General features: G+C 38.0%; 1 protein-coding gene across 1 annotated transcript; it reads left to right on the top strand.

The window, feature by feature from the left end:
- The first annotated feature begins 7631 nt into the window (after positions 1 to 7631).
- LOC143884105 (protein DETOXIFICATION 40-like) lies at positions 7632 to 16624 on the top strand. Its single transcript, XM_077387498.1, has 7 exons — positions 7632 to 8042; positions 8688 to 9319; positions 12197 to 12253; positions 12746 to 12984; positions 13593 to 13711; positions 15516 to 15602; positions 16297 to 16624. Exons 1-7 carry the CDS (start codon positions 7692 to 7694, stop codon positions 16372 to 16374), a joined length of 1563 nt encoding a protein of 520 aa, XP_077243613.1. The 5' UTR covers positions 7632 to 7691; the 3' UTR covers positions 16375 to 16624.
- Positions 16625 to 16897: the final 273 nt, after the last annotated feature.

The raw sequence follows: 16897 nt of genomic DNA, 5'->3' as shown, positions 1-16897 counted from the left end.
CACATACAAGAAGTCACAGCTGTTTTTGGTGCGATCCTCTTGCTATATACGATTTGAACTTCTCATATAATTTAGGAAAAATTGCCAATGGGGGACACCAAAATTCGAGAATTGCCAACAGGGGGCACTGTTTTGAAAAATTGTTAGAAAGGGTCGAAATACAGGTTATCAAGTCTCTGAAAGGGGGTTATCAACCCTCTTTAACAATTTTTCAAAACATTGTCCCCCACTGGCAATTCTCGTATTTTGGTATCTCCCATTGGCAATTTTTCCTATAATTTAAAAGTAATACTAGTTGGCTTAAAATAACCCATTTGACGTGAGATACATGATACATCCAAGCATGTCAATTTCCGCTCTCTATTTACCACATCATGATATATCTTATAGGATTAGGATATGGATAGAAATGCCTTATTGGTGGCCTTCAAATGGGTGGTGAAATAATTGAGCTGCGTCTACAATAGGTCTTCTCAACACATGGTTCGTAAAATCATTATTAGCTAGGCGAGTGGTTCTTATTTGGACTGTTTCTTCAAAATCGCTTTCACCCAAGATTTCAGCATTCTTCAAAATCAAGGCTCCATTTCTTTCCACGTAAAAATGGACGTAAAATTTGTTTTATGTTCACTTGTCCGACAAAACAAATTTTACGTCCATTTTTTCGTCGAAAGAAAATGAGCCTAAAGAGACAAAAAAAGAGAGGAGACACTGCGGATGAGGTCGAGAAAGCGAACAGCAATAAGAATAGACAGGGAAGAAAATTACAAATTCTAGTAGGTAAGTGGTCAAATATCTCTAGTGAAGTATGGTGGAATCATTATTATGTTCAATTATCAGCCTCTCCATTAGCCAACCACCAAGTATGTTCAATTATCAGCCTCTCCATTAGCCAACCACCAAGTATGGTGAAACCTAACTGAGTGATCCTCTACAGTAGCCAATATCTCATCAATCATCTCAAAGAATCTGAAGAGTGAGACTGTGAGAGTGCCTCCCCTCTAATCAAGATATCAGCATTTAGAGACCACATTCAAGACCTTGTTAGAATAAATACTTACAAATTTTATACTCATGGCTATAGCATTGCTGCCTTGTTAATTAGAATTAACTTTTGAGACAGTAAGAAAGGATTCGATCAATCCTAGAGGAGAGCTGCTTGAACCTGGATGGCTCAAGTTAAATTTTGACGGATCTAGTATGAGAAACTCTGGGGGCTGGGGCGGAAGGTTTGCTTAGAGATGAGAAGGGTATAACAGAACGGCATTCTCAGGACTCGTTGGCATGGGGTAAAGGATGCCAATGTCGCAGGGGTTACAGTAGTTCTTCAGGGCGCAAGGACTGCGGACGATAGCTCGTTGGATAGATTCAAAGTTGAGGGAGATTCCCTCAACACAATTAGATGGCTAGATCGCATTGAACAGTACCTATGGAGATTTGCATATTTAATCAACAAGATCCGATCGTGCGGTTTATTTTCTTAACACCAATAGTGAGCCGGGTCGTTTAGCTAGGGATTATTGAATCGAGCGGCTTTGGAAATCTTTGATTTTCTTCTCCTGTGATTAGTTTTTTGTTTTTTCTTACTTGTCTTGTGCCTCCCCCCAGCTCTACTCGGCCAAGGGCGATGGCACTTGAAAAGGAAGGGGGACAATTGCCCCCCTTAATATTTGGGAAAAAAAATATACCTTTATTTTTTAATATATTTTTTGTACTTAACCCCCTTTTTATAAAAATATGCCCCCCTTTCCAATCATTCCTAAGAAAGAAAATAAGTTTAAAATTTTAATTTTACCATTTTTATACTTACCCCCTTTTTGGAAACTATAATATTGCTTTCATTTGTTTGGAAAAAAAAAATTACTATAATTTTTGCCCCCTTGTGCATAATTTCTGGCATCGCCCCTGTACTCAGTCTGTGGTGTATTTTCTCTTATTAGTATATCTATCACCAAAAAACAACAAAAAAAACTTTATGCATATAATGACGAGGAATTGCTAAAATAAAGGGTGCCCTTGCAAAAACAGTCACATGGGTGTCCCCATTGGATCATGTCATCAAAGTGCATTTATAATAACACTGAAAATCTCAAATTATAGGATTAATTAATCCTTTAATTATACATGCTCAGTGTTATTATAAATGCACTTTGAGCCAGGACCAACTTAAACCATCCATGTTGGTGGTTTCCACCACTGTTTTCTTATTTCCAAGCATAGCCCTGTATAACTTCTTCCTAAAACAGATAGTGTGTTACCTATCAAAATGATTTCAACGTAAATTACTTGTCTTCTTAAAGGAAAACAACTCAAAAGTGCATTAAATGGGAAACCAGGGCTGATAGGGGTGTCAATGGACGTAGACAGTCCGATGGAACCATCGGAATCCGAACTTAAACGGACGGGATCTAGGCACATTTTTGGGACCCGATCGTAGGATATGAAATTATTGCCAATCGGATCTAGACAACCAAAAAAAAGTCCGTGGGACAGTCTTAAATTCGATTTTGTTATACTATTTTATGAAAATACCCTCAAATTTTAGGAGTATTTTAGTAAAAAAAGGCGTATACATTTTTTTCAAACTATCCCTATTTAAGTATTTATTTATTTTCATTCATCTCTCAAGTCTCAAGTCGCCCTCTTCTCTTCCTTCTATAACCATTGAACCTAAGTCCCTAGCTTGGTGTGTTGCCGCCAGCTTGGCTCACCCTTGTAGCTACTGGTCATGTTTGCACTCACCTTTTTATGAGAATTTTAACTATATAAAATGTAAGTAGGACCTACTAGGACACTCCGATGGACATGATTCAAAATGGGTCGTAACCTAAATGTAGGAAGTAGGATCCGAAGAGCACTCCGAATCCAATCCGATCGATAAGAGATTTGAATGGATCCGACTAAGACATTCAATTCCTTGATTAGAGTTTAATCTACACTAATTTCTACCTACGAAGTTATGACCAAACCTTAGACAAAAAAATTTCAAATGAAAAAAGAAATTGACAAAGGCAGTTTCTAAGTCATCCCCGAGTAAGTTGGAAAAATTAATCTTTTATGGCTAGCAAGCCGAGCGAGTGATGGCTGCAGCCAATTGGCGTGTTCGTGTGATCATGGGTGATCCAACAGACCAATCAAGTTGCTAGTAGGGCAGCTATCATGTGATACACATTCCCTACTAAAAGAGACCCGAATGAGTAGCTTCTTTCTATCTCGTTTTTTCATAGCTGCTACAAACCCTAGAAACTAATAGTGAAGAGCAAATATAGAAGTACCCAATAAAGTGAATAAAGTGTGATTTGTTACTATAAAAACGAGGGAGTGGTTAACATTCTGAGAAAAGAAATGAGATATGGCATTCACACCCTTTCATATTTTATACTGTCGGTATAGCTTTTACAGCTTTGACAAGGAGTGTCAAAGATCACACGTGTCTTGGTCATGATTTGTTCGACCCTGTTAGATACTTTTTGGAGTGCTTTTTGCGATCTGTATTTGGAGTCAAGGCTATGACCTATTTCAATCTGGACCGTCAGAGTGTCATGTGTGCTATTTACATTATACACCGGGCTTATATGAAAGCATGGTTTTAAGGTAGGGACCAACACCGAAACGTACCTTACCTGAAATGGTATTTAATTTCGGTTGAAATATTTCCAAAATTTCTGATGAAATCTTTCACCCAAAAACATGGTTTTTTTAATTAGTTTAATATTTTACCAAAATTACAGAAATTTCGGCCGATTTGGTACTGAATAAAATAGTGTTTTTATCGTTTCGCCAGATTTCAGCTGAAATTTCGATTTCGGTGGGGTCCAAAACCGGTATCTTAACCAAAATTTAAAACCATGCATGAAAGTAAGTAAGGGGGAGTATTGTTGTAAGCCCTTACACCATATAAAATCTCTTTATATAGATAGGCAAAAGCACTCGAAAAAGTATCTAACCAAGCCGAACAAATCATGACAAGACAAAGTGTGATCTTTGTCTCTTTGACACTCCTAGTCGAAGCTGTAAAAGCTACAATGACAGTGTAAAAGAAATTGAGGATTGCTTTTACAAGAATATGCAAGGGTGGTTAACATTTCTCATTTCTCATTTTGGCCCAAGACTCATCTGGTGTGGGCCCACAATACTGTCGTTCACCAAAAGCATCAATTCAGACAGATGAGTTTTTTTGGGAAATGAGAGTGGTGTTTCTCTCGTTTTAAGTTTCTAACGTTTGTAAACAGCTATCAACAACTAAAAAGAGATTCTGAGGAGTGCCAATATAAAAAACAAGGTAGGAAGAAGCTACCCATTCGGGTTTCTTTTTCTAGGGAGTGCGGGCATCACATGATAACAGCCCTACTCAGCAACTTGATTGGTCTGTTGGACAACATTAACACCGGATGCACGTGCTAAGCACACGAGCCAATATATATTGACTGCATCCATCACTCGTGCGACTTACTAGTTAAACTCAACTCAAGCTAAGCCTTTGATAATAAGGGGAAAAAATTATTATACTCCACATGGATCATATGTGTCGCAGTCATCTTTTTGCCGGCTAGAATATAGTATTCCCAATCAGCACATGTATAAAATTGGCCCACTGACAGAAGAATGATAATAAAGGGAACAAAACCTGGCAGAGGAAAGTCCTGTAATAGCAAAGGTGTGGAAATATCAATTCCATACTTACTTTTTATTTTCACAAGTAATTGATATTTCCACACCCCTTGCTATTAGACTATTAGCGAGGGGCCCGAGGAAAGTTCCTCAGACCTCACCTGAGCCGAGTTTCATTCTAATAAAGGGGAAAAATTACATTGGTCCCCTTGTCTCTCCTCTTCCCATGGGGCACCCCTTCCTCATCTAAATAGAGTAATCATAAATGCACACTCATATATAAAAGAGTGGTCGAGGGTCGAAGGAGCAAATCCCCAAAGGCATTGTTTGGTTGCACAAAATCCCCAAAGGCAGTGTTTGGCTGTCGGGATTTTGATTGATTTGGATTTTGGGATGCCATTCCTCATTTGGAAGTCACGCGTCTACCTTTCTACCATGTAAAGCCATAATCGGTTTTGGGCCGATCACAAAGACCAGCAGCCATGATATTCGCCTATCGGGCATCCGGTTGCGGGAAACCAATGTGTGGGCCATGGTGATCCACCACTATATATTATGATATTGTTGATGCTGAAATCTGGTTTTGGGATTGATGGATGGTAGAGCTCCGACCTGTGCTCGTCCTGCGCTCAACGAACACGCGTTAGCTGCCCCGAAGTGTGGGCTTAGAGAGACGACTCTGACGCTCTAGTTAGAAATCAGCACACAGGAGATCCAAACAATAAAAGAATAACAAAACTAGGAAGCTATAAAGTATTGTAGGTGATTCAAGATGCGTACCTTTGAGCGTGGGGGTCCTTTAATAGAGGAGTTCAAGGTGCAGTCTAGGAGACTTGCCTTAATGGGAGTCTTTCCTTATTGGTCAACTTCCCTTGTAGTTTGTTTCGATGTTTATCTTGATAAATATCATGTTTCCTCATTGGAACTGGCTTCTATCTTGGTCTACCGACCTTACAGCAGAGTAGCCATTCTTAACGGGTCTTTACCTTTCGAGCACTTTCTTGTTTCTGCAACATTACTAAATTGGAGAGGTGGAGAGTCCTGGTTACACTTGTACTCTGGGAGGCAAGTTCGGTTCCCTATTTTAACTTGGTGCCACATGTCTTGTGTAAGGGTGCAACTCAGGTCAAGCCGAGGCCATCCCAATCCCATTCCGAGTAGGGGTGTCAACGGATCCACTTCGGCTCGGATCCACCTATGTCACAGCCACGATCCATTCAAATTCCTTATCAGTCGGGTCGGAGTTGGATTGTTCTTCGGATCCTACTTTCCACGTCATGATCACGATCCATTTTAATTCAAACCGTTTAATTCAAACCGTCCATTGGAGTGTCCTATTATGTCCCACTAAGCTAATTAACAATTAATTTTTTTTTTAAAGATAGAATGGCAGTTCATTATTTGTGTGTCTTTATGCGTTTTCTTCAACTAAATTAAAATTTTATCTATGTTTAATCTATGTGTATAATAATGCTTGTAAACAATAAAACTAATCAAAATTACATACACAAATATAATATATAATTATTATCAAAGAATATGATGCATAAAGAACAAAACCCCTCTCTCTTTTCCTTTGTGAAAATATGAAATGATAAGCCTCAAATGAGTGAAATTGAATTCCCATTCGATTCATCAAGTGATAAGAGAGGTTTTGACCAAAATACCCTTCATATAACGGTTAGTATTAACAAAATTTGGAGGGTATTTTTGTAAACCGTTTTGGATCCCAAGCCCTCAACCCGAACCCGAACTCTAACGATACCTGAACCCGACCCGACCCGACCAGGCCTTTTTTCGGTCGAATCTAACCCGAGTTGCACCTCGAGTCTTGTGCTTACAGGAACTATACGGATTTTACCCCTACCAGATATAATATGCATATGGAAAAAGGAGAAGTGATTCATAATCAAGTTTGTTAATTTGATGAGCAACCACAAGTCCAATCTATAGTAGTTAATTTCTGTAGGGATTGATTCTTTGAGATGAGGCATCTCTGCGGGGTGGTACTACAACCATGTGCTAAGTGGGATCCACGGCTGAAGCACCGAGCCCAATAGAAAAAAAGTCATAGTTTTTCCACCCATTTCCTGACATTTCAGAGCACATTCGCACTTCCGTTCTTTCTCTTTTTGTATAAAAAATGACTGCATTTCCATATGCCTTTTGATTTACTTTGGGGGGCAGAACACTTTTTATTTAAAAACACAGCTTCACCTTGTCGTGAGTCTCGTGACATTTGTTCAAGAAGACAGGGAAGAGGGTGTAGATACTAACTATCAAGGGTCAATTCTAATTTTCTTAAAATGACGAAAATAGCCATCTACGATTGGTAAATTTTGATAGAATACCAAGAAATCTCAGGTTACTGGATGCGACTAACTGCATCTGGCGAGGACATTTGAGGGAAATTAAATTTTTTTATGACACAGGCCCTTTATAGCGTGATTTGACCTGAAAACTGGGCAACTTTAACGCTTTTTTGACGTCAAATCACGTTAAAGTGGGGCGCATGGGTAATGCAGGGGGTGAAAATATCACCGCCCAAAATTTAACTCATTGAAAAGGGTAGTTTGGTCATTTGCCGCATTGCCTTCATTTCCAAAAAGGGAGTAAGGTTTTTCCTTTTAAACTTTTCCTCAAGAAGGGTCTGTAATCTGTATGACTGTATCATATCCACCTATATGAGCCCCGCTGCATTAATTTATACAGCAACTTTTAAAAGTAACTGTGTCCCACTGCATTAATTAATTTAACAGGTTTTGACACCCTGCGCTGCGCTTGTGATTCTCACGGTCGGGCATCATATAAAATCTCTAAAAATAGAACACTATCAGATGACCAGACGAAACGCTATTCGTCAACTAAAAACCACATTAGATTATTTTTTACCAGAAATGCTAAGCTCAATCGCTCCATCAAATTTTCCCACGCGGGCTAAGTTCAACTCACATGACATACACGTGGGCGTATCATAGCCATTGCCCTAAAAAATATCGCCCCTTACCTAAACCCCACATTTCTCGTCCATAAAAACCCCTTTATTCCTTCATTCCGTCGCCACCTTCCCCATTTTCCCCATGGATTCAGATAAACTCCATCAACCCCTCATTTCATCTCCACCACCAGCAGTACCGCCTCCATCTCCACCGTTGATGCGGTCTCTATCATCAGCAGAATACCGATCAAGCAATCAGCTCGAAAGCGTTTTGTCCGATACCGAAACTCCGTATCTGTACCGGCTCCGATCCGCTACTTTGATCGAACTAAAGCTCCTCTTCAAACTCGCAGGACCTGCTGTGATCGTGTATATGCTGAACTATGTTATGTCGATGGCTACTCAGATATTTTCCGGTCACCTTGGAAATCTTGAACTCGCTGCAGCCTCTCTTGGCAATACTGGCATTCAAATCTTCGCTTATGGTCTCATGGTGAGTAATAGATTTATATTCTGTTCACAGAAAACGCATCCGTGAAATCGCCTACTGTAAAAAGGGAAATGATATTTCCACCCTTTTCTCAGCACCTTTTTCACTTTCTATTTCAGTTCATCTTCTTCTATTTCTGCGATAGTATATTTTAGTAAAGTTGATTTTTTTTCCTGGTTCAAAAACTCAAAAACTCGAATCGAGTCTGATTCGAATCGACACGAACGTTTTTCTCCTGATTCTGTAAAAAATCGGCTGCATTTTCTTATTATTAAGTATATGTTTTGAAGATTTTTTTATATTTGTAACATTCTAGTGAACAGACGACGCAGGCCTTAGGTTTTTTATTCACTTTTCATGCCCGACGAGTTGCTTGTGAGTCCACTTGTTCTGGTAGTGAAGCGAGTTACATCGGACGAGTCAAGTCGACAAGAACGAGTGTCTACAGATTCTGTAAAAACTCGCTGCATTTTCTCAATAATGTGTATATATTTGAAGACGCAGGCCGTAGGTTTTTTTTTAAAAAAAAAAAAAAACTTTTCATCCCTGGCGAGTTGCTTGTGAGTCAACTCGTTCTCGTATCATCAAGACGAGTTTCTTACATTCTACTGATTCTCTTCTTCCTGTTTATAATTTTTTTCTTCACAGCTCGGCATGGGAAGTGCTGTAGAAACACTCTGCGGCCAAGCCTATGGAGCTCGAAAGTACAATATGCTCGGAGTCTACCTCCAGAGATCTACAGTCCTTTTAATGGCTACCGGAATCCCCCTCGCCATAATCTACGCCTTCTGTAAGCCGATCCTAATCTTCCTCGGCCAATCCCCTCAGATCGCCAACTCAGCTTCAATCTTCGTCTACGGCTTAATCCCTCAGATCTTCGCTTACGCTGCAAATTTCCCAATCCAAAAGTTCATGCAAGCTCAGAGCATAATCGCGCCGAGTGCCTACATCTCATCGGCGACTCTTATTCTTCATCTCTTCTTGAGTTGGCTCGCTGTTTATAAGATCGGACTGGGATTGATCGGAGCTTCGCTCGTTTTGAGCCTTTCATGGTGGATCGCTGTGATAGCTCAGTTTCTATATATTTTGACGAGTAATCGGTGTAAGTATACTTGGACCGGGTTCACGATGGGGGCTTTTTCCGGCTTGCCGGAGTTTTTTAAACTATCGGTGGCCTCGGCTGTGATGTTGTGTCTTGAGACGTGGTATTTTCAGATACTTGTTTTGCTGGCGGGGCTGCTTGAGGATCCTGAGTTGGCTTTGGATTCTCTCTCCATATGGTAAGAAAATCGTCTTTTATCATTTAATTCCCAATTTAGTTTAGTTATTTTTAGCTAAGTTTTCAAACTTTTCAAAGAGTCTTTTATTGCGCTTTTCTTTAGAAATCCAATTAGTAGATCATCACCAGACAATTAACTCGGTCACTCTCACACTCCAAAGTAAGATAAAGGACCAAACAATCATCTGTTTAGCTTTTCTTTGTAGAATCATAAAACAAGGTTTGATTAATCAAGCGGCTAGGATTATCCAGTTGACCATGTTGATCCCTGTAAGTTTCATAAATAGATCCTTACCCTTCTTTTTTTGGGCCACAATGGAAAAATCTTAACCCTCCACTGGAACATCATATGAAGTGGGCCCTACTTTATATTTTGATAAATACTAGATTTCACGCAGCACACAGCGTATAATTTCTCCACCATATAATATCTCATCATTAATATAATGAGTATATACTTTCATTCGGGATTTGCTAGGGATAATCGCAGAAGGCATTTTGCAGAACGGCTGTTGCTTGTAATTGCAGCCACATAGGGTCAGATTTTGTCTTATTCATTTAAGTCATCTGAGGTGGCTGCACTGTCATGCAACAGTCTTTCCGTGCAATGCCTTCTGCGATGGTCCCTAGCAAACCCCCATTTACAAAGGTAACATGCTAGTTTGCTCTGAGAATCTATTCTACCATATTTTTTGGTCCCATCCACCCCTGCTTTATTTGTTATTTGGGAATTGCTAGCGTCCATCGCAAACGGCTTGAGATAGCCCTCTCTAGTGTAAATGAGCAGTCATAGTCGTATACGTACGCTAAAGGGTGCTACGACTTGGTTCCCTGAAACTTTTCATTCGTTCTTTGATTAACAAACTGGTGAAGGTTTTAACTTCAAACAATCAAAACACGTGTGGAATGGTACTCATAAAAAGTAGTGGTGGTACCATATTCTTATTTAGTGGACCTCGGTTGCGTGTCGCAATCGCAACAAAGTGGGTTGGCGCATTCACTTTTGCATGAATGGCTGAGATTAATTCTTCTTGAAAAAAGACCGTTCACCCAATTACCCAAAACAAATGGGCTGATTTGGGGGGACACACTGTATTCCTTTTCATTTACATTTCAAAATTTTAGCTCATTTTAATTAATCATTATTATTAATAGGGCAATGATAAATTCGGACCCCTGTAGGATAATTGGCATCCTTGTAACGTGAATTGCTGTTAAAGTCTGCCATGTACAGTCCTTTACAGTGGTGCGATTTATCCTACAGAGGTGCGAATTTATCAATACCCTATTAATATTGCTGCTTTTATCAATAAATTTAAGAAATCTCCCACTGGTGCAAATCATAGATAAATGACCAATAATTCACATTCTATGAGAAGAAGTGTCTTGATCGACCTGTTAGGATGATGCTGTTTTGTCAAGTAGCATATGTTCCATCTCTAGAACACTTCTGGGTTCTGACCCAGCAGTGTATAGACTATAGATAGATGCCAGGTGGACGCAGGAAACAGACACCATAGATGATGGCAGAGATGTACCAAGTACATCAGAGGAAGAGTCCAAAACTACTTTTGTCAAAAGTGCCCACTTTTAAGATGTGCTCCTCTTTCTAATTATCTCTCTTGATGAATTATTCTTTGTTTCTTTCCGTCTGGGTTTGGTACGGAAAGTGATATTTACGCCCCTTTTGATCACCAGGACACCCAGCGCCAGTGTACGTGGCAATCAAGGCCGTTGGATTTTTTTTACGTCAAGTACATGAGCCCCCTTTTAGTCATTGATACACTGGCGCCAGGTGTCCCTGGTGATGAAAAGGGGCGTAAGTATCACTTCCCTTTGGTATTTGTTCAACATTCAGACTTAGTTGACTGGTCGTCACACTTTATTTCTAATAGTATTTTTCATTATCAGCACAACCATATTTTGATATTTGCACAGACCCAGCTGTCTTTTTCTTCTTTAATTGCCTCCTGACTCCTGAGTGACCTTTGGACAGCTCTTTTAATATTAAAAGACAAGATGGTTCGTGAAAATATCAGAGTTGGCTGTTCTCTTGCAGGAGAGAACAGTCACACACACTGACTCACTTTTTAGCAGATTTTGTCTTATTTACATATTAGGTGGCTATTTTCTCCTGAAAAAGTGAGCCGGGAAGTGGCTTTGAGAAATTGCCTACAAAAACCCATATTAGTTTATTTTGTACTGTACAGTTAATGCTGCATGTACATCATCAGGCTCACTTTTTAGCAGATTTTCTCTTATTCATTTTATTCATCTGAGGTGGCTGTGAGAGCTGCAAAATGGATTGCCTAGCAAATCCCATATTAGTTTATTTTGTTCTATACAGTTAATGTTGGAAATTTTCAAAATATTTTAGGACGAGTCAAAATATTTGAAGAGAAAATTAAAACAGATTCTCAGCCAAGGCCGGTCGACTGGGGTTCCCGGGCGACCACAGATTGGTTACTGGAAACTTGAACGATTTCCAGAAAGGTATGTCCGGTCGACCACGGTTCATTGGATAGAGAAAAAATAAAGAGACTGCACTAAAAACTGTTTTAGTGAATTTCTCTAAGGCTTGTAATTCTTAAAAGGCATTTTGGGTTTGATTCCGCTTGTGCATAGCGTCGTTAAACATTTGTAGGACATTCCTACAAGGCTTCATTGTATCTTGGAGGCAATTCACGGATCCCTATTGCACACTACTGGTGGGGGCGAATATTGTCTTAAGGAAAGAGATTACGCGCCTTGAAGCATCACTTCTTGTTCATATTAAATCTCCATCAGCCACAAATCTCAGCAACAGTTAATACTGAATATAATAACGTACTGAGCGTACCTATATTAATGAATGATGTTTAATTGGTGTGACATGCAGCATGACGATCAGTGGCTGGGTTTTCATGATCTCGGTTGGATTCAATGCAGCTGCAAGGTGAGTTATATTTCAAACTGCTTTTATATTTGCACTGGAAAATGCAAAAGTAAGGCAATAAGTAATGAACTTTTACTGGGCGCGGGAGGGAGAGAGAGAGAGTAGCATTGCTTGGATTATACTAGTAGTTTGGTGGTATTCCATGTTGTAGACTATACTATGAAGATTCAGCACATGATTTATGTATTTTAGTTTTTGCTAACAGTGAATCTCGAGTTATAATTGCTAAATTTCAGACCTTAAACTCCAAGCATAAGCTCTTTCTATCATGTATCATCAAATGATGAAACATGATATTTCATTTATATCTTCAAATTAACTAGTCACTACTTGGATGGGCCGTTATGAAAAATGTCCATTGAGCTTTTGTGCCTGTACTCTTAATGCCCCTTCAATGCTTTTGTGTAGTCGTGAGAAAAACTGCCACAGCTGGTAATTTTTTTCTTGCATTTTTATTTGTCTGTGTTAATTAATGTTTGTATTAAACTACAGTGTGCGCGTGAGCAATGAGTTGGGAGCTGGAAATCCAAAGTCAGCGGCATTTTCTGTGATTGTGGTGAATATAAGCTCTTTTATCATTGCTGTAATTGCGGCCATCATTGTCCTCGCACTACGCCATGTCATCAGCTACGCCTTCACTGAAGGAGAAGTTGTTGCCAATGCGGTCTCAGAACTTTGCCCATTGCTAGGCCTCACCCTCATTCTAAACGGTGTCCAACCTGTTTTATCTGGTAAGGTTTTATACCCTAAGTACTTTTAATTCAATTACAGGTGTAAATGTGCTATAAAATGCAAATATTAACTTAAAATTGGAAAATAGAAATAAGGAGGTTTGTATCTATTTCTTTTGGAAATTGTGTTTCCTTTACTTTGAATTTTGTTTATTAAATAAGAACAATTTATTGCCAATCAGTAAGAAGATATGACAGATTGTGACATTACTCATTGTTAAATAATATTGTCGACTAAAAATAATAGATATGTTCCAAAACATTCTAATGCATTGATCTTTCCTATTTTTATCTCAAAATCAATAATTTATGCTACATTGCTACATTCACAATAAAGTCTATATTTCGAGAAGTGCTGCAACTTACATTTTTGAATATGGTATTGGTCATATAAAAAAATCGTACTTTACTTATTAAATAAATTAACAAATAAAATAGTGACTTTATATTTGTTTAAACTCGGAGAGAAGGATATTAATGAAAGTTGTACCCATTTGTCTCTGGCTACAACAATAGAGAAATATTTGAACTGAGATCTAGCTTGAAGAACCTTTTCTGCTTAAGTATATTTATGAAGGTTTCTAATAATTATTTCTCTCTTTTGTAAGGTGTTGCTGTTGGTTGTGGATGGCAGAAATTCGTTGCGTATGTGAATGTGGGATGCTATTATGTTATCGGGGTTCCATTGGGTGCTCTGCTCGGCTTTAAATTTAATCTCGGAGCTAAGGTAGATTACTTGTTATTTTGTTTATTCATTTCTTTATTTTTATATGTTGATTTGCATATTTTTTATCTCTATCTATACCATATATAATGACTTGCAGTGGTTTTATTAGGACATCTATGGTGTTAATAAGAAATTCTACGGAAAATCTGATTAATAACCAATCAAAAAAATTTCAAACAAAAGTGGGAAGTGCCATTATCAAAATATGGTAGTATGGATATCAGTCTCCTATATTTATACTATAATCCGAAAGCTTCAGTTAATCACCATGATATATAGATTAAAAACTAAAGTTGTTAGCCTAATTCCAGAAGTTCATAGAAATATATACAGTACCCTAAGCACATTACAAATTGTTAGATTAAAAACTAAAGCTTTTAGATTACAAATTTGCAACGCCTTTTCCATACGGAAAGAGTTCAAAATTTTAGGGAAAATATGAAGAGAACCTGTTACAGTTTTGGGTGCCTCTGCATTCTATGTATGGAGGCTTTTATACGGAAGACATGCATAGCTACCTGTGCAAAATTTCTAAAATTATAATATATAAAATTTGTAACATAACTAATGTACCTACAAAATAACTGCTAATGTAATCTACAGGATTGAGCCTCTAACTCAATGGCAAAGGCTTTGTTATTCAAGCAAGAGGTCAGATGTTCAATCCCAGCTTATCTACCAAAGAAAACTGCGCTAATGATAATGATCCAACGGTTAGATCTTTCTAGGTCTGATCTGATATTTTCTAACACAAACATACCTCAAAAGTGCCAGATCCTTTGGATAGCAACATTCAACCATTTCTTCCCAAAATGCCGCCATTGCTTAGGGTGTCAAATCTGACAATACATGTATACTACTGCCGAAATGTCACCATCCTCTAATGTTACAAAGTTAACAAACTTAATTCAAAGAGGGTTGAGTTATCTTGAAAATCAGGAAATTCCCTCAATGGCAGTTGGTGTCTTGTTATGATCTATACCCATAGTTACAAAATTCTGAAATTATTTGAAAAATTCGTGAATCAATTCCAACTTTTTTATGCCAGTTTCAAACTGAAAGTTTGCAAAAATTTTCAAAAATCGTGCATTCTTTGAATTAAATGTGAATTTTCTGAATTAAACATGAATATGGCAACTAATTCATCAATTTCTCTTGTATTATTAGTTATTGTTGTGAGAAATCAAATAAATTATATTATAAGTAACATAGTAGGAACTGAACCCACAGCATATTCTAGCTAACATATACACTTAGCTATTTTTCTGTGCATTTAATTACCTAGCCTTAGAAAGAAAAGGAATGATAAACTGAAGTGTGCCCTTGCAAAAAACCATCTACAAGGGTGCCCTCATTGGTCCTTCAGAAAACTATAAAAATGGAGCAGAATAAGGTAGAATTAAAGGAATAATAAATGCTGTTTTTTGTAAACATATAGTTGCTAGACACAAAACAGAAAACTTTTTTTTATTGAATTTTTCCTTGCTTCTTCCCTAACTTTTTGAACATTTATGTTGCCAAACTACTCCATGCTTGAGGGAACATTAAATTAAAGCAGAGGGATCTAGCTATCAAACACTGGTCCAATTTCCGACAAGACACCTAATAACACAGGCCAAAGGAAACTCTAGATTATTTATACCTTCGAAGTAGTTACCTTTTTCAAAAAAAAAAAAAAAAGGAAAAAGAAAAAAAGAAGGGAGCTCTAGATGACTTATCCATTTTTAGTTTCATTGTAGTTCGCCATATACACTTCAAATTAAACCCCTATTCTGAAGGAGTGAATACACGTGTATATGCGCAGGGAATATGGTCAGGGATGATGATGGGCACAGTGATGCAGACGGTAATTCTTCTATATGTCACTTTCAGAACTGACTGGAACAAAGAGGTGAGTTCTTTTTTTAACTTAGAGATGCTAATATATGTTATTTCTGTCATATGACATGGTAGTATGATCTGGACCATTCCTCCAGTGATTTCTATTGTAGAAATGCACTCATCAGATGATTCTAACCATTAGATTGGACGCCTTGTATTTGGGGAATTGCTTAAATTTTTTTTTAAACCATCCATTTCTAGTCCATTGATCAGTGTCAGGATAATCTGATTAGGATATTTTTGGGATATGGACGTTCTTTGTGACTAAAGCCTCTGTTTGGCCAATATAGATAGGCTGTATTTCCTCAACTTTGTAGAATATAAATATACCATGAGTTCGGTGTATTTTTACTTTAATGCTGTGAAGTTGGTTGTCTTCTGTGTAAGATATGTAGGAAAAAAAAGGAAAAAAAAATAGACTAGAGCATCTGTTATAAGTTTCTAGACAGAGTTATCCATGTGGAGTTGAATTTGAATAGGCACATTGACTGAACTAGGTAAATCTTCGAGTAGATGTGCACCGATTGTGCAATATAAACGATTTATAATTTATACATTGATTTTTGGTGTATATTCTACTAGGATCAATTTTGGCCTTTTCGTTTATATATGTGTATTTTCAACAATCAAATCGTATCTTTTAATGTGTAAGGAAAGATGGTGTTTTATTTATTGACATCCCTCATCTTTGATTTGGACTTTAGGTGCAGGAAGCCCAGAGAAGATTGGAGCTATGGAATGAGAGGAAAGAATCGCCTCCTCTTCTTCAAGTCAAGGAATGAACAATTGTGTTCAAAGAAAAAGCATCTGCGAATTTTCTGTGTCGAGTGGATACAATTGGATGGGACTCTGTGTACCTTCACATCAAAAATCATAATTTCAAGCTCTAAGCCATCACTAAAACATGGCCACATTGTTCTTGTTAAATGAGAACATCACGGGAGATATTCCAACATATCTTTCCTATCCTAAAAGTTGGATTAGAGATTATACTGTTGCTAATCTCGTTGCTTTTAAAGCTTATCAGGACTATATCTCTAGACTCATTGCATAGTGATCCTCGCACATGTGGAATGAATGTTCATCATTTGAGAGATGACAAATCTGTTAAGTCTTTCCTGACTTCTGCGCTTCATCGCAGGAGCTGGGCCAATGGAATGAGTACTAGTTAAACTAGGAGTTGTAGTGGCTGTTTTGTGGTTTGAATTGGAGTGGAATTCTATAGGTTAGGTGGCTGTTTTGGTCTCTAAAAAGTTTAGTTAGTTGTTATGGTCCTAAGTGGGCATGGGACCCAGCTTGGTATGG

This window comes from Tasmannia lanceolata, unplaced genomic scaffold, assembly GCF_043159265.1.
Source record: "Tasmannia lanceolata isolate RefF3 unplaced genomic scaffold, GAP_Taslan_0.1 ptg000008l, whole genome shotgun sequence".
In the NCBI taxonomy this organism is placed as follows: Eukaryota; Viridiplantae; Streptophyta; class Magnoliopsida; order Canellales; family Winteraceae; genus Tasmannia; species Tasmannia lanceolata.
Note: the sequence above shows the minus strand (reverse complement) of the source record. Positions and strands in the feature narration are given on the sequence as shown.